Source organism: Helobdella robusta, assembly GCF_000326865.2.
Source record: "Helobdella robusta unplaced genomic scaffold HELROscaffold_2, whole genome shotgun sequence".
Lineage (NCBI taxonomy): Eukaryota > Metazoa > Annelida > Clitellata > Rhynchobdellida > Glossiphoniidae > Helobdella > Helobdella robusta.
Genome location: NW_008704083.1, coordinates 2,741,279 through 2,758,332, shown reverse-complemented (window position 1 = coordinate 2,758,332; position 17,054 = coordinate 2,741,279). Strand labels below are relative to the sequence as shown.

Below are 17,054 nucleotides of genomic sequence, written 5' to 3'. Positions count from 1 at the left end.
TACTGAACGAAATAAAGGAAGCTAAATTTTATTCTCTAATTATTGATTCAACCCCTGATGTATCTCATGTAGATTAGCTTACTGTTATTATTCGGTACGTTCTTCCAAGTGGTATAAAAGAAAGATTTTGGGATTTCTACTTATATTTTCTCATACTGGTGATAACTTGGAAAAAGTTATTTTAGAATTTTTAAATAGCATTGATTTAGACATCACTAATTGTCGAGGACAAAGTTATGATAACGCATTTAATGTCAGGTAAATATAAGGGACTCTAATCCAGAATAAAATAACATATTTTTTCTGCTCATTTCATACCATGCTCAAATCATTCATTAAATTTAATTGGAAATGCTGCTGCCGAAAGTTGCATGGAAATAACAACTTTTTTCAATATCGTTCAAGAATTGTACGTATTTTTTTCAAGTTCTACACATAGGTGGAATGAATTAAAAAAATTTTGTAAGAGCAAGCACTTGAATATTAAACCTGTTTGTGACACCAGATGGTTAGCTCGTTCCGATGCTGTAAAAGCCTTGAAGGAAAATTATGACGAAATTAAACATTGTTTACGCCATTTTTCCTCAAACAATGATGAGAAACCATTAACAAGATCAGAAGCTGCCGATTTATACAAAAAACTTGATACATTTGAGTATGTACTGTTACTTACTACATGGGAAAAATTTTTAGAAAGAATAGATGCTTCAAACAAGACTCTTCAGCAAAAAGACGAATCTTTAAATACAGAAGTTCTAATTTATGATTCGCTAATAGATTTCATACAAACTGTTAGAGACGATTTTGATCATTTAGAAAAAGAAGCAGAAAAAGTTAAAGATATTGCATATATTAATGATAAAAAGCGACAGAAAATACGAAAACTATTTCATGATGAAACTCCAGAACTTGAAAAAAGACTCAGTGGCAAAGAACATTTTAAAGTGAATATTTTTTTGTTGTATGCGATTCTTTAATTAGCAACATTAAGAAAAGATGTGAAGCATACAAAACTATTAATAATAAATTTAAAACAATTTTTTATGACTGTGATATCAATGACTCTTCATTACAGGAATTAAAATGTTATGAACAAGATTTAAACCTAGAAGAACTGAAAAACGATAGTTCAATTTAAGACTTTTATAAGTAAAGAAAATATTATTTCGCTTTCGCCTGTATCCATGTGGTCATTTATTCAGGAAAATAATATTAATGCAACATTTCCTAATTTAAATGCAATTCTGAGAATTTATTTAACCCTTCCAGTAAGCAATGCAAGTGGTGAAAGATCATTTTCAGTAATGGGTAGAATAAAGAATTTTTTAAGATCCACGTTGGGCCAACAAAAATTAAATAGCTTAAATACTTTACATAGAAATACTTAAAATTAAATACTTTATATAGAAAAAGAGTTGTTGAATAATTCTATTAACTATGACAAACTAATTGACGAGTTTGCAGAACTGAAAGTGAGAAAAAAGGCAATTATATAGATATATCAGTCTTGGTGTATTTATATTACTGTTTTAATAAATTACGTTTATGTTTGTTTTTTTTAATAAATGATGTTTCTTTAGTTTGAGTACATTTTTTTAAAATTTTGGTAACTGATTTACATACCATATTCATTAAAACCAAACTATCGAACGTAAAGTATTTGTCATTACTGAAAAATAGGCCCGGAATTCCAATGTTGCCTAGGGCCCGCTTTAGGCTTAGTCCGCCACTGCTAAAATCTTAAACTTTCATTAATTATCAACCTAAACAACGCGCGGCTTTCACAACACAGACCATTTAATTACATAGATAATCTAATATTATGGCAGTTAAAAAAAATTTGCAGCACAATAATTTCGCTCAACATGGACGGGAGGCCGGGTTCGATTCGATTATGCGCCCCACTTATCGAATGCATCGTGCTTGATGCGTCGTTTAGCATGTATTCATATACGATGTGTTGCATGTTGTTGAATCCTTTGAACCTAGGAAGAGTGTAATAGAGCTTTTTTGTCGTTCAATCAATCAATCAATTAGTTTATGAAGCGCTATTTCCGCGATGTTCAACAGCGCTCCTCAATGAATTTTGAAAACAGATGGGTCTTGAGATCCGCTCTGAACTTCGCAAGTGATGGAGAAGTAGTCAGAGAAGTGGGTACTGGGTTCCAGAGCAAAGGACCAGAAAAAGCAAAAGCATATTTGGCAAAAGAGTGGCGTTTCAGCACGGTTACCGACAATGAATTTTTGAATTGATTGATTTATTTTAATTTATTTAATTAACTTGTTTAAAACTATAACATTTTAACATAATATGTTTAAAACTTGTTGTTGGATCAACTATATCGAATTCTAATAGATTATCTTTGTTTAAAAACAAAACATCGGTTTAATGTTAAATTTGTTTCCATAGAGACGGCTTTTTAATTATTTTGTGGTTTCTGCACTTCGCTAAATATTTTTATTTGGTGATTTCCTATCGATCACCATCATGGAAAAGGACGAGGAAACAAGATATATTCTCAAAAAGTTGATATACACGGATTACGAGCGCTATCAAAATGAACCTCCAGTTTTAAAAAAGGTTGGTGCTCTTCATTATTTATTTTTATTTTTTATTGTTAATTTAATTAATTTAATAATATAAATTATAAATTTAAGATGGAAAGATAAGTTATTATTGTTTATCACTATTATTATATTATATAAATATAAAAATAGAACAATTTACTAACTATCTTGGTTTCAAACACATTTATAAAAAGAATTCTATTTATTAATTAATATTTTATTTCTTATATTATTAATTTTCATTTTTTAAATAGCCAGAGTATCATAAAGCAAAAATTTCTATCTGGTTTGTAAATTAATGCTATCTACAGTTATTTGATATTTTATTTTTATTTAAAACCTTTTGCTTTCATTTATTCTGCAACGAAATTAACCTCAAATGCTAATTCTACTTAGTCACTTTTACTTAGTTTTCATTTTATCATTGTACAAAATGTACAAATATTTTAAGGGCCGATTTGAAATATGAAAATGTTGAAGTGTTGAACTCAGCCACGACTGTTGAAGAATTACAAAAGTTTGTTTTCTCTACTGTTTGATTGATTGAAAATTATATTCAAAAACAATTATATTCAATCTTCAGCTTATTATCAACATTTTACGATTTGGAAGACTACAAGGAGAACAAAAGAAGTGCAATTTTAATTGATTTCTACACATACTTATTGCAGTTTGCGAAGGAAAATTGTTTTAACATTGAACAAACATCTGCATTCTTTTCCATTCTTAAACAAACAAACGATATCTGTATAGGTTAGTTTAGTTTAGTCTTCAAGTACTATTAATTAACTTTATTTAAAGTTTATCCAATGTTTTTGGTAGAAACACCTTTTATGAATTTTGAACATTGTTTCAACTTCTTCAAAGAAATGTTGATTTGCCACACTGTTCGAGTAAATTTGTTTTTTCATTTTTATTTTACAAATTCATACAGCTTTAACACTAAAATCAGTTTATAACTTATTTAATTTAGAGACCACCGTTTAGCATTGATCTGTTTAGTATGCATGATGCAAAAAAAATAATGGAGTACGGAATAAATTCTTATTTCAGACATTTCAAACTTTATAAATATGTCTTCACCCCAAAGGTTCACAACTCTTATTTTCTTTTTGTTCATTTGATTTTAAAAATCCCTATTTTAGTTTTAAAAGCTGAATTATTATTTCATTAAATGGCGCAGGTGACACTAGATTTGAAAATGGTTTACAATGGTATGCCTCTGACTCCTCCTACTGAGTTACGTAGGTTTTTTGGGGGGAAGGGGGGATCATCTCCTGTGGTCATTCATCACAATATTTTTTTTTAAATTAAATTGTTTTCATAAATTGGTTTAAAGCTGCTATACGCATGGTTACTTGAGTAAAACACTCAAATACAAGTTCATAACGGCAGTCATCGTGCATTTGCAAAAATCACCCAAAATCAAAATCAAAAACAGCTTTTCAATAAAAAAAAGTGTTTGTTGTTAGTATGTGAATTTAGTTGGAATTGAAATTTGCGTTCATTCTCTCATAAAAAGAAGAGATTAGTCTTAAAACCACATGACATGTTCGCAGTCGTACACTCAAAACTGCAATTCGGATGCTTCTTGTTAAGCGGTCTGCGAAATATAATAATATGCAAACCCTTTTCAATTTGGTTGCGTACTTATCCCAGATAAGCACCTAGATTTTACCGGGTCTATCGCCATTCACCTCATAACCAATCACATGTATTATAAAACTTCAAACATTTCTATCTTAACGTATTAAATAGAAAATAACCATATTACTGCATTGAGTAGACGTCTAAGCGATTACGTTTCTTTAAAAATGATAATTAAAAATCTTTTCAATCTTTCCAAGCCCACGAGTTGCAGTGCAATGAAGATGAGGTACAAGAACACAGTGCTGACCAGGCAGCCAACGAGAATGAACATCCATGTAATTTTTTTTCCTATTGCTTCGTTAATTAATATGCTCCAATAATAGCATTAAATTAATTTATTCTTTTTTAAAATTTAAACTTACGCTTATGTTTCTATACTAGTTTCTGTATTTGTTCAAGTTCATTAGTAAGATAATGTCGGTATTCCAAAGTTCTTGTTGATATGCTAAATAATGATCTTCTTAATACTTATTCTTTGCCATAAAAAATGTTGATGTTGTACGGTATAAAAACGTAAGGCCAGATGCATGTTAAGAAAGAAATTGCAATAACGCAATATGGTTGTTGAAGTGTAGTATCTTATTACTTTTTATTTGTCATCCGAGCCAATAAGCTAACAAACATATTATTTTTATACGAATTGAAAGGTGTACCAAATGAACTGAAGGACTTCATACGAAGTTATTTAACGAAGGAATTGAACGAACTGAAAGCGAACTTCGACAAACAACTACAGCAGACCGAGGAAGAAGTCTCCAGGCGACTCAACTTCAAAAGGGCCGCCTCACCATCTAAACTCGAGAAACCAACAAACAAAACTAAAGAAAAGAAACAAAAATAATGGAAAGCTGATTCAATAATAACGATTTCATAATTATTTCGCGAATTTAAACTTAAACAATTTTAAATGTCACAGTAAAAAGTATGAAATGGTACGTGTTCTTAATGCAAAATAATTTGAAAACATTACTAAAAATGTTAACACAGAAAACTCTTGTTAATTATAATAAAACAGCAGAAGCTAACATCTAGCTCCGCAGCTTAATACAGATGAGCACTGTATAACATACATAATGTAACATAGTGTACCAATGTTTACAAACCGATCCCATACAAATAAGCATCTTATAGTTTGCAATAGAGCACATGTAATTGTATACATATATATATATTATACTAATAAATATATATTTATTTATTTATCTATATATAGACAGACTTTATATGAATACATATATCAACTTAATAACTTGTTTAGTCCTTTGTATTATTTCGTGTGCACACCACACAAACGTATTATCATTTTCTGAATTCACTTCAACATCACTACCAACATTTTGTTTTGGATGTGCAAATGTAACAATTCGCATCCAGGAGAGATAGAAGTTCTTACAATCATCTTATAATAAAACGTTTTCAAGTTTTCATGCGTAACTTCTTTGGCAACCTCAGAAAATCTCGGCAGGCAATTTGTCGAAATGTCGGAAAATAATGCTAACAGCAGCAACGCGAACGTGCATAACCTCCTCAGACCGGTAATTAATTTTTGTCTTGAAATCATAATATATATATATATATGTGTTAAATAATTTTCGTTGCTACACTTGCTAGACCAGATATACAGATCGATTAGACAAAATGATCAACTAGATTGCAACTGGTTCTAAATCAATCGATGAATAAATAAATGTTTAATTAACTTGTACTTATAACAAAACTAAATTAGCACGCACAATAATGATACATTTGACGTAAGCATTTTACAATCATAACCATGATATAGTTCGCCAGACTGGATTTACAGCCAAATACTCCGCAAATATCTAATAACGTCCAACCAACACCTGAAAAAAGACAAATGCGTGAGTTCTAACAATTTCATTTATATCGTATAGAAATTTAATTTTCGGGCGAAAGTTTAGCTATTTGTTAATTCGGAATGATTTTCGCGCCAAAAAATTTCACTTGTCAAGAACGCTCAATCAATATAGAAAATGAATACCTATTCTTCAGCTGGACAGACATGCTATTTTACAAACCCTGTAATCCCGGTTTCGCCGACGCAGATATCCAACCCAATTTATCCACAGTACGTCGAAGTTCCACAAGTTTATCCTGTCATAATACAAGGTAGATTCATGTATAATTTATATTTCATTATTATGACTATTATTGAATTTGACAAGTTTATATGAAGACTATCAAAAATTTCATATGCTGTGTTGGTATATATTGGAAATTTTCAAGTAAGTTTAAGAAAAGAAAGTGTCTTTTCAATTTCTTTTAATTCTGAATGTCAAACATAAAGGACCAAAAGTAAGTCGGTTGATTGATATGCAAATTGTTCCAAACAGATGGTCCAACAAATTACAAAATTTCTACTAATTTAGAGGGAGATGCAGCAAGATAATAAAGTTCACATTATCTGCAAAGAATCTGTCAGTGTTCACAAGTTTAGAAAGGGCTTGTTACACACATAACCTTCAAATAATCCAGTGCTAAGCCATCCAAATGTTTGAACATAAATATAACAATATTAAAAATGTTATTAATAATTTATAGAAAGTAATAACAACTGCACAATTTTAAATCAATTGCAGCATGGGAATGGATTTCTGTGACATTTGACAATATGTAAAACAGATTGTATCAATAACCTTGGAGTGCTTGGATGACACACACACACACACACACACACACACACACACACACACACACACACACACACACACACACATATATATATATATATATATACATATATATATACATATATATATATATATATATACATATATATACATATATATATATATATATATATATATATATATATATACATATACATATATAATTGTGTGCGCATGTGTGGGGTGATAATATTCCGTTTTAATATGCTGTGTCAATTTAAATTATAATAACAGAAAAAACTAATTAACAAAAACGACATTAATTAAGATACAGGTTACGTGTTAACACCGGCATTCTCATACCAACAAAACAGTCCATATACTGTTTTGAACAATGCACAATTACAGCCTGCACAGAACTTTCAAACTGTTCCAGATCTGGTTCTGCCCAACAATGGTGCTCATACTCCCACAAGTATTAAACTTTTTAATGACAACCACCTGAAAATATCATGTATAATTTTTATGAGACTTAAACTATCATTTCTAACTAAACGAATCATTGTTACTTCTCTACAAAGTGATTGTTAATGAATGTTTGAGTCAAAATACCAACTTGATTTCTTGGTCAACAACGTCTCATAAATGTATTGCATGATATATTCGGGGTGTTTTCACAACTTTTGAAATTAATAGAATTCTAAACCTAAAAAAAATTTCACGTAGAAATGCTGAACTGTTCATCAATACCTAGAATGCAACAGCCCCAAACAATTAAACCAAGTATTTTTTATAATTTCCAAATTTATAAAAAATATTTCCTCAAATTTTAATTATTAAGTGTCCAAGTATGAACAGCAAGGAATCACTTACGGTAGCCTGCCAAGAGGTGCTTCTGGAAACCTTGAAAAAATTTATGAAATTCAAGACGATAACAACTTTATTAAAAAAACTGAGTTTGTATAATGAATTTAAATTCAAATGAATGTTTTGTAAATGTTAAATATAATATAAATTTGCAGTCCCATGAGTCAAAGTTGGAACTTTACAAACTCAGATTTCAATAGTCCTAGAAAAAATAATTTCAACAATAAGTTTTTTGAAAGTGGAAAAAGATTTCAATATAACAAAAAATATGAAACAAGAAAGCCAAGCCATGAACGAAATGCTTATTCGAACAAAAGGTTTGTATTAGTATTACAATCGTCAATGCAAATGTAATTGTAGTCAACGTAAAAATATTCGATTGAATGCGGCAGTGGCAGTCACAGAAATCCAGCCAATGATAACAGCAGGAGTTGGAGTGCAGACAGGAGTGGTAGGTTCAACTTATCAAGGAGAGGTTCTGAAGAATGGGACAACAGGTCACAATCAAACATGGGAAATAAAATTCCTAGAGGTTTCTATCACTATTGTTATATTATAATTAATTGCTCTTTACGTTAATCATTTATTTTTGAATAAATATATTAATATTCAATCTTCTTTCTTTTAGCACATTCAAAATTTTGTAAAATGAGTTTTTGAGACAATTTTGTGGTAACATGTTAGTTTTTTATGAATATTTGACAAGAAATGTGATAGTTGAAGTCTAAGTTTCTGCAAATTTGCATCCGCAGCTGTTTGCATATTTTCAGCATATAAAATTGAATGCTCGTGTTGTAATCATTCAATTAAAGTGCGTTCATTTAGATCTCATCTTGACGAAATGATGGAGAATTTCTTGAACACACCTTTATTCTGCCTATGATTACAAAATTCTAATTTAGATGATTTTAAAATATTTTAATTGTAACTGAATGAGTAGTTCATGTACGTGCATTGTAACATATAATATTGTTCATAAAAAATACATGAAAATCATTTTACTAAGAAAAGTGTGAGGCGATCGAAATTAAATTTTGTACCACTAACCCAAGAGACTAATTTCATATTACTACCTTGCACAATTAATAATTTGAACATGATAGGGTATGGAAGTTTGAGGAACTGGAATTCGTACAACGACTGGAACCACTCTGCTTCGTCTCAGGACTGGAGGTCGTCACAGGAGTTCAATGACTCGGAGGATGATCGGCACAGTGACAACATGGAAAGAAGGAGGGGACACGCTTACAACATTCACCCTGCTGCTGCTGCCAGGTGGAAGGGATCCAATGGCAATCTAAGGTTTTTGGAAAATAAAAAATTCGATCTCTATTAACTGATGTTATTATTATTATTTATTTTTCTGAATTAATTCTCAGAGATATCAACAACACACAGCGCCTGTGAATGCACGTGGCTCTATAACGCATGCACGCAATAGGCGAGGATTCGTTTGCATTTAAACGCAGTCACCACAACAGCAGGACCCTAAACTAGGCACCTTAACCATTTACCCATTATTAAACGTTATACCCATTTCATCAGGAGAGATGGAAGTATGAAAAATACGTACCACAGAAAGAAGACATTTCACAACCAGAAGCAGCAACAACACCGCACGTTATCTCAAGACAATCTTTTGAAAGTAAGAGACCCAAGTGAAAGAGAGAGTGCAAAGAACAACAAATCGTTGGATCAGTCGATTGTGAGTGCTTCGAAGGAGATTTGTGACAGGTGGGGCGACTCGGGCGGCATTGGAGAGTGGGGGTTGGAGATGGATCGAGAGTTGGAGCAAGGAGCAGAATTGAAAAGAATGGTTGGATTTGATTACACAAAATTAACCCCCAGGAACGAAAAGGTTGAACAGTAAGTGTTTTTTATTATGCATCAAATTTTAATTGTTCCAAAATAGGAACATTTATAAAACTAATTCACTTATCATTTTATCAACTTTTATAAGTTAATTGAACGGGATGTTGACATTTTACAAATTGGTAAGATGAGTTGTAACAAAATTACACTACAATAAACAATTATTTTGATACTAACACTGAACCAATTTCCCTTTAAACTCTAAAGTGAATATTCATGTCATGTCGTATTTTTTAATTATCTAAGTTTTTTAAATAAAAATTAATGATTGAATAATGTATTCAATAAAATCATCACCAACGTTTTTTTTACTACTCATAGTGAGTTGTTTAAAGCCAACAACAGTGGAATTAATTTTGCCAAATATGAAGATATTCCCGTAGAAACCAGTGGAAACAATTGCCCTCCAAACATTGAGTCGGTCAGTTGTTCAGGTTTTTATTAACCAATGTTTAAAAAGTACATTTTTCTATACTTTTGTGCTCCATAACGTTCTCACTACATCTTGATATCCGGCCCCACCCGGCTAACAACTAGACTAATTATGAGCAAAAACTTGAAAGATTATTAATTTTTACAATGGCACAATAAGCCTTGTTGTTCTTTGATTAGACTGCATGTATCATGAAATTTTAAGTGATTTGTCTTGTTAGTTTTTGTGTTTCATGTGTCTTTTTTTTTCAATTGATCAAATTTATATAGCCCAACATAAATAATGCACAACACAGAACACCTGTCCACAAAATAGTTTTGATTTTGTTTCTTTTTGTTCTGTTTAGAAAAAATAAATTCCAAAATTTGGCCACACCTCTTACTATTGAACATTTATTTCATAACAGTAAGCTGTACCCATATTTCCTCTTTGTTTAATTCATTATTTATTTAGTGATGAACGTTGTCCATCTTCAGTTTTCAGATATCAATTTTGGAGAGATAGTGAATAACAACATAAAGCTGTGTAAATATACCCACCCAACACCAATCCAGAAATATGCGGTGCCTGTCATACTAGCCAAGAGAGATATAATGGGGTGTGCCCAAACTGGTTTGTCGTTACCACTACTCATTCTGTAATCAAATTAGAAATGTGCAATAATTTTGTCTTGAATAACACTATTATTTTGATCTTTACTGCATTTCATTTTATGTCGCATTTTAAAATGTTTATTGACCTTGGTTACACTTACACACACACGCACACAATGGATTTTAAATGCTACTCAATCAGGCTCAGGAAAAACAGCCGCATATCTCCTGCCTCTATTCAGCAACATCATCGAAACTGGAGAATTTATTATGTCGAAATTTGTTAGTGCTGATAATTTTTTGCAACTTCATTCACTATGCATGTTACAAAATATGTTTCAATGTTGTCACTTAAGTTAACTGTTTCAAAAACTTGTTATTATAAGAATCAATTGCAATGTGAACGGCAGATAGATAACAGCAGATATGGAAGAAACAGACAGCATCCTTGTGCACTTGTGCTCACACCAACCAGAGAGTTGGCATGCCAAGTTTTCGATGAAGCTAAAAAAGTTAAATTAATTTTCCCCAAATTTCTAAACTTTTCAAACGTGTGCATGCACACTAGTTACTCAAAACAATTACTTCAGGAATGCATTTTGCTTACAGTGAATTGTAATATTTAAATTATTTTTTAACTTACAACTATGAATAAGTAAAAAAAATATAAATATAAATTTATGTAACACGATTATTTTTGTGTGTAATGTTATATAGAACGCAGAGTTAGATTCAGTTTTATAGCTTTATTTTTCTATTTATAGTTTCAATACAATGTCTGTCAGGTTCACTCAGCTGGATTGATTATATGAATGAGTAACAATAAAAAAAATGGTTTCTTTCTATCTTTTCAGTTTCTGTATCGTTCACGAGTGCAGCCGTGTGTAATTTACGGTGGGGCAGATGCAGGCACACAGATAAGGGAAATATCAAGGGGCTGCCACGTTCTGATCGCTACTCCCGGAAGGTTGATTGATCTTCTGGAGAGAGGGCTTGTGGGGCTGGATGCTATCAAGTAGGCGTTTTATTCATTGTTTGCATCTTTGTGTTAACTCAATTTTGTTATTTTATTATTTTTAAATTTTTATAATTAAGTTTGATTTTTTCTTTTATTGTTTGCATTTTACTTTTCATTAATTTTCTGGCAATGTGGTTTAATTTTTATCTGAAAAAATTCATAATGGCATTGAATTTGTTATCGCCTAAATTGTCGTTTAATTACAAAGTACATTGATGCGTTTAAGATATTTGGTGTTGGACGAGGCTGATCGAATGCTGGATATGGGCTTTGAACCGCAAATCCGAAGAATTGTTGTGGAAGACGATATGCCGCAAACTGGAAGGAGACAGACGTTAATGTTTAGTGCCACATTTCCCAAGGAGATTCAGGTATATATAATTGTTTGAAAAAATTTATCGATATAATATTGAAATACATTTAATATACAGATGTTAGCAAATGAGTTTCTACACGATTACATCTTCCTAGCTGTTGGTCGTGTCGGGAGCACAAGTGAAAACATCACTCAGAAGGTTTTATGGGTTGATGAGGAAGAAAAAAGAGCTTTCCTTAAAGAGCTGCTTGATGCTATGGGTAATTATTCTTTGCTGCGTCTGCGTTAATTGTTGACAATTAGGATTATTCATTTGTTTAATGAACTCGATTTTTGGTAGTTTTAGTTCTCAATTTTGTGTTTGTAGAATAATATAAAATCTGGCTGAACTTCATGAAAATTATTTCTATGTAAATTAAAAAAAATGTAAGTGTCACCAACTTGACTTGGATCAGCATAAAATTTTAGTGTAAGATTTGAACCACAACATTTGAGTTTTTAAACTCGGATTTTAAAAAGTTGTAGAAAATAATTATAATTTTTATCTTTCAGGACCAAACAGCCTTACGTTGATTTTTGTGGAGACCAAGAAAGGTGCTGACTCATTGGAGTTTTATTTGTATAAAGAAGGATACATGGTGACGAGCATTCATGGTGACAGAATTCAGAAAGAGAGAGAAGAGGCACTGAAATCCTTCAAATGTGGAAAACGGCCAATTCTTGTAGCTACAGCAGTTAGATCATTTACACTTCTATCGACAATCCAAATGAACTGCTCTTTTAAAATGAGCCATTGTGTGCGCGTATATGCTCTGTAAATTGAAATAAAAATAATAAGAATCAAATTAACGTTAATTTTTGAAAATCCACAGCTACGTTAGATTTTTGGTTTTCAAATTTGTTTTAATTTTCGTTGAAAAACACTAGTAAATTAGAGAATTTATATTTCAAGATTTCAAGCAGGTATTTAGCCGCTTGAAATCATAAAATTCTGAAATTTTTATTTTTGAATTCATCATTCATCATTCGGAAGTAATTTTTCAAAATATTACTTTGAATCAACCGAGCGCAATTTATTTTTATCCCGACTACAAAGTTATAGCGACGGGTTCCCGGAACTTTGCGGTTCTGGCCGGTTGTTTGGAATGGTTTACCTCCTTACTTCAATGATCCTCTGTAATCCTTTAAAGGACCGTTGAGGCCGATGGTATTCTTCTATCTCTCCAAAATCCTTTTCTTTCCCTCGCCATCTTCATTGAGCCCAATGTTCCAACCCCCGTCCATTCCGTGATATCATTCATCCACTTCCTCACAGGTCTTCCAACTTTTTTCTTCCAGTCCCTCTTTCTCATCAGTATTTTTTTGATCAGTCTGTCGTCTGTCATTCTGCAGATGTGCCCTTACTTACCTCCTTACTTACGTGACCCTAACCTATCATATTTACAATTTCGAAGTCAGCTTAAAACTTATTTATTTGCGCAATGAACGTCCGTCTTATTTGTCTATGATTCAGTAGCGCTTTTGAGTTTCAACAATTAAAAAGCGCTGTATATAAATTTCCGTAATAATAATAATAGTTATTGTGTGTTTTAGATGATACGCATGTAAATTTATCATTTTATCTTATATATATATATAAATATATAATAAAAAAATATATTATATATATAATAATTATTATAAGATGATTTTGATGTTTCACTTTTTTATTTATTTAATTCAAAGAATGAGCAATTGATCGGCAGGTGGCAGCTAGGGGTTTGGACATAGCAAACGTGAAACATGTCATCAACTACGACCTGCCAACTGACATTGAAGAATATGTTCATCGCATTGGTCGAACGGGCAGAGTTGGAAACCTAGGTTCCAAATTCAACTTAATAATATCTTAATTCGTTTTTATTGACATTAAAATTTATCTTCAAGGATTGGCTACATCATTTTTTAACGACAAAAACACATCACTTGCTTATGATTTGTTTGAAATACTTGCTGAATCTAAACAAGAAATTCCTGAGTGGCTAGAAAATTTGGCGTATGAATCGAAGAGATATAATGGGGTACCGAAAAAACATAAAAGGTGGTATTATTTGCAAACTTGAATAAAATAATTTGATTATTATTATAATTCGAAAAGTAGTGTTTTTGAAAGTAAATTGGACATTATAGGCCCACCAGCAGAAAAATTAACCAACCCCTCGTCAAAATGTTGGTCCTCCCGTGAGCACAGTACAATTTTTATAATTCCCCCTGTCATCAAGTCTGTGTTTAAAATTCTCCCACCCACCCCGATCATCGGCTATTTTTTTGGAAATTCCTCCCCAGCCGTAAACTTTTTTCTAAAATTCTCCTCCCGTCGTTAAATATTTTTCAAAATCTTGGCTCCCCCTCCCCGTCCAATTTGTCTAGATCCGCCACTGGATGGCTTGTTTGTTTTTAGACTTGCCACTGTTTTATCAAGATATGTCAAGCCAGTCTCAGTGAATGTGAATAGATGTTCTTTTTTAAATAATTTGCTTAACTGTGCCTTTTAATTTTGTTTTATTCACTTTGAATATTTCTTTGAATTGTGCTACTTAATATTTTTGTATTCACTTTATTTAGGTTTGGGGTGACTGATTCCAGAGATTACCGACAACACGTCAAACATCACAAAAGGAACAGTTCCAATCCAAACTTCAAATATTAAATTGTTCAATATTTTTTACTTTTCACAATAATGTAGTAGGTATGTTTTGCTTGCAATTTCTTTTAGTTATATTCAAAAAATTTTCGTGTAATCTCTAAATATCCAGTCAGTTTTGCAGTTTTATTATCTGAAGAGTGCTTTACTTTTTCTGTTTTTATAAGCTTTCCTATTAGCTATGTATAGCTATGTTTGATATATGGACTAGTGTTTTCAGTTATGATTAGACCTTCTTGAGTGGTCATTTAGTACATTAGTGATATCAACATTATCCATAAGACTGATATCAATAACCCTCGAGACAGTGCATACCATGATGAAAACAAACATATTAATGGGTAGCCGCCGTAAATAATGCTTTGTGCTTCTTGAACTGCATGGCCTCTACATATGTAACCAGTTCTCTAACTAAAAATTAAGCCTGTATATAAAATAGAAAAGAGCATGATACAATAGGCACGCAGGTGTGCTAGTTTGACGGAGTGATCAGGCAGGCGCATCGACAACAGCATATCAAGCAAATGTGATATATTTATAATTTTTGTTGTGACTGTCTTGTATAGCATAAATTCATTCTCTGTTTCGCCAAATCTATTTTTGTGCAATTTATTACTAATTACCAATATTGCAATCTCATTTTAAACATTCCTGTTTACAATGTGATGGTACTCGTACCACGTGAATAAAGACAATATTTTTACTGACATGAGCATCTTACAAATACATAGGCAGTTGCATAAATTGGAGGACTTGTGAAAAATGAAAAGTTGTGTTTTGTACATAATGAACAACTTGGTGGCCGTGCAGTTACCTCCATTTTGATGACATTTCGAACATGCACTGTCTCGAACGGCTAGTTTTTTAACCTTTCAAACTATTTTTTCATCTCAAGATTCTAGTGGGCTGTTCGTTTGCCTGTGTTTGTTGTTTTATATGCCTTAAAAATTTTTTACTGACTAACCTGTAGAGCGTCAACAAAAACAGGCACACGAGCTCATTAGTTTCTTGAACCAAGCGAACAGCTAGTCGTTTTCATATTTTTGTTTCAGTTTCTATTGAAACATTCACACTCAAGAAGGCAGCCTAGTATTTATATTCTACAAAATATTTTGCCTTATTGTGTATTATTTTTTTAAAGAATTTTTTAATAATCACAATTTTCAATAGAATTTAATACAATATTTTTTGTGATGATGAACAAAAGTTTTATTAAATTGTAAAGTACATAGTTAATTCCTTATTATTTTTAGAACATGATGTAACATATGAGCACACATCATACATAACATATCGTTTTAACTTGTACGATCGTCAAGATATTCGATCTACCGTAGGTTCACTGATTTTTAATAGATAAACGCGACTGCTCCATACGTTTTCTTTGTCTATCAATGTACACACGTTTCGGATAGCAAATCAAAGGTTTTTCGGCAGTTGAGTTACGTTTTGGCCGATATAAAATAATGCCTAATGAGCGCGGTTATCCGTTTAGGGACGACAGGCACGAACAATTTAAGGTCATCCCTTTTTGCTCCCTCCTCTGTTTGAAGTAAGCAGGGCGACCGGAAAAATGAGCCTTAATCAGGCATTCGGGTTTCAGGCAGTGCAGCCACTTTGGCAGCTGCCGAGAAACTTTGTACGTTCCAGTTTAAACTTTGACGACCATCCCACCCGAACAAACCAGGTGCCAATCACAGATTAGAGGCTTCCAGTCTCATTCTAAACCTGTTCCCGTCAACTGTGAATTATTGGCGATCGTCGTAGTAGTCATTTGTTAAAAGATAGAAGTATGCAAAAAATACTCAAATAAATATTTGTGTTGCATATGTTTTAGTCCACAACCTTTGCTATATGTCAACTGAACGTAGTGGCATGAAAAAATGCTTCAATAAAACTAGAGAAGACCGCAGCTGCAAAAACCTGCCGGAACCTTCAAGATAGGTAGAAATGGTTAGGAAAAAGCAAAAATTATAAAAATAAATGAATAGTTAAATTAAAAAAATTAAATCAAAAGAAAGAAATATACATGTTTATAGATCTGCTTCTGTTTCTTCCTAATTTTTAGAAATTTTCCTGCGGTTATGGAACACATTTTTTATTGTGCTGATTTGTTGTTGATATCGGATGATTTTATTTGAAAGGTTAGATGATCGAAAGATCCTAATTTTGTCAAATATTTTTCAATCGTTTCGGGTTTGCAATCACATCGTCGGTCCAACCCATTGCTGGCGGCAAACTCGATCTTGTTGTTTCTTCAGTTGAATTTTTATGTTGTGATTGTACAATTTTTTTCTAGCGACGTCTAGCACAGTTTTGTTGGAGTTGTTTTCCCATTTATTTATCGTTTGCCGATAATCACCAAAAAACTGATAACTATTTGCTCATTTCCTCTCCGATATCTGTTTTTGGTCCATTTACTGA

The 17,054-nt window shown here is 31.9% G+C and overlaps 3 protein-coding genes across 3 annotated transcripts; all 3 read left to right on the top strand.

The window, feature by feature from the left end:
- Nucleotides 1-2,488: 2,488 nt before the first annotated feature.
- Nucleotides 2,489-3,807, top strand: HELRODRAFT_160195 (hypothetical protein; the record flags this gene model as incomplete). Its single annotated transcript, XM_009017185.1, has 5 exons — nucleotides 2,489-2,581; nucleotides 2,823-2,854; nucleotides 3,020-3,085; nucleotides 3,152-3,321; nucleotides 3,752-3,807. The coding sequence occupies 5 exons, from the start codon at nucleotides 2,489-2,491 to the stop codon at nucleotides 3,805-3,807; spliced, it is 417 nt and encodes a 138-aa protein (XP_009015433.1).
- Nucleotides 3,808-4,117: 310 nt separating this feature from the next.
- On the top strand, nucleotides 4,118-5,059 carry HELRODRAFT_160194 (hypothetical protein; the record flags this gene model as incomplete). Its single annotated transcript, XM_009017184.1, has 3 exons — nucleotides 4,118-4,169; nucleotides 4,416-4,493; nucleotides 4,866-5,059. 3 exons carry the CDS (start codon nucleotides 4,118-4,120, stop codon nucleotides 5,057-5,059), a joined length of 324 nt encoding a protein of 107 aa, XP_009015432.1.
- A 4,353-nt stretch (nucleotides 5,060-9,412) lies between these two features.
- HELRODRAFT_105974 (hypothetical protein) lies at nucleotides 9,413-14,049 on the top strand (the record flags this gene model as incomplete). The annotated part of the gene is made up of 11 exons (XM_009017183.1): nucleotides 9,413-9,581; nucleotides 9,909-10,008; nucleotides 10,497-10,632; nucleotides 10,816-10,895; nucleotides 11,024-11,125; nucleotides 11,468-11,628; nucleotides 11,858-12,002; nucleotides 12,063-12,207; nucleotides 12,500-12,681; nucleotides 13,693-13,810; nucleotides 13,874-14,049. Exons 1-11 carry the CDS (start codon nucleotides 9,490-9,492, stop codon nucleotides 14,047-14,049), a joined length of 1,437 nt encoding a protein of 478 aa, XP_009015431.1. The 5' UTR covers nucleotides 9,413-9,489.
- Nucleotides 14,050-17,054: the final 3,005 nt, after the last annotated feature.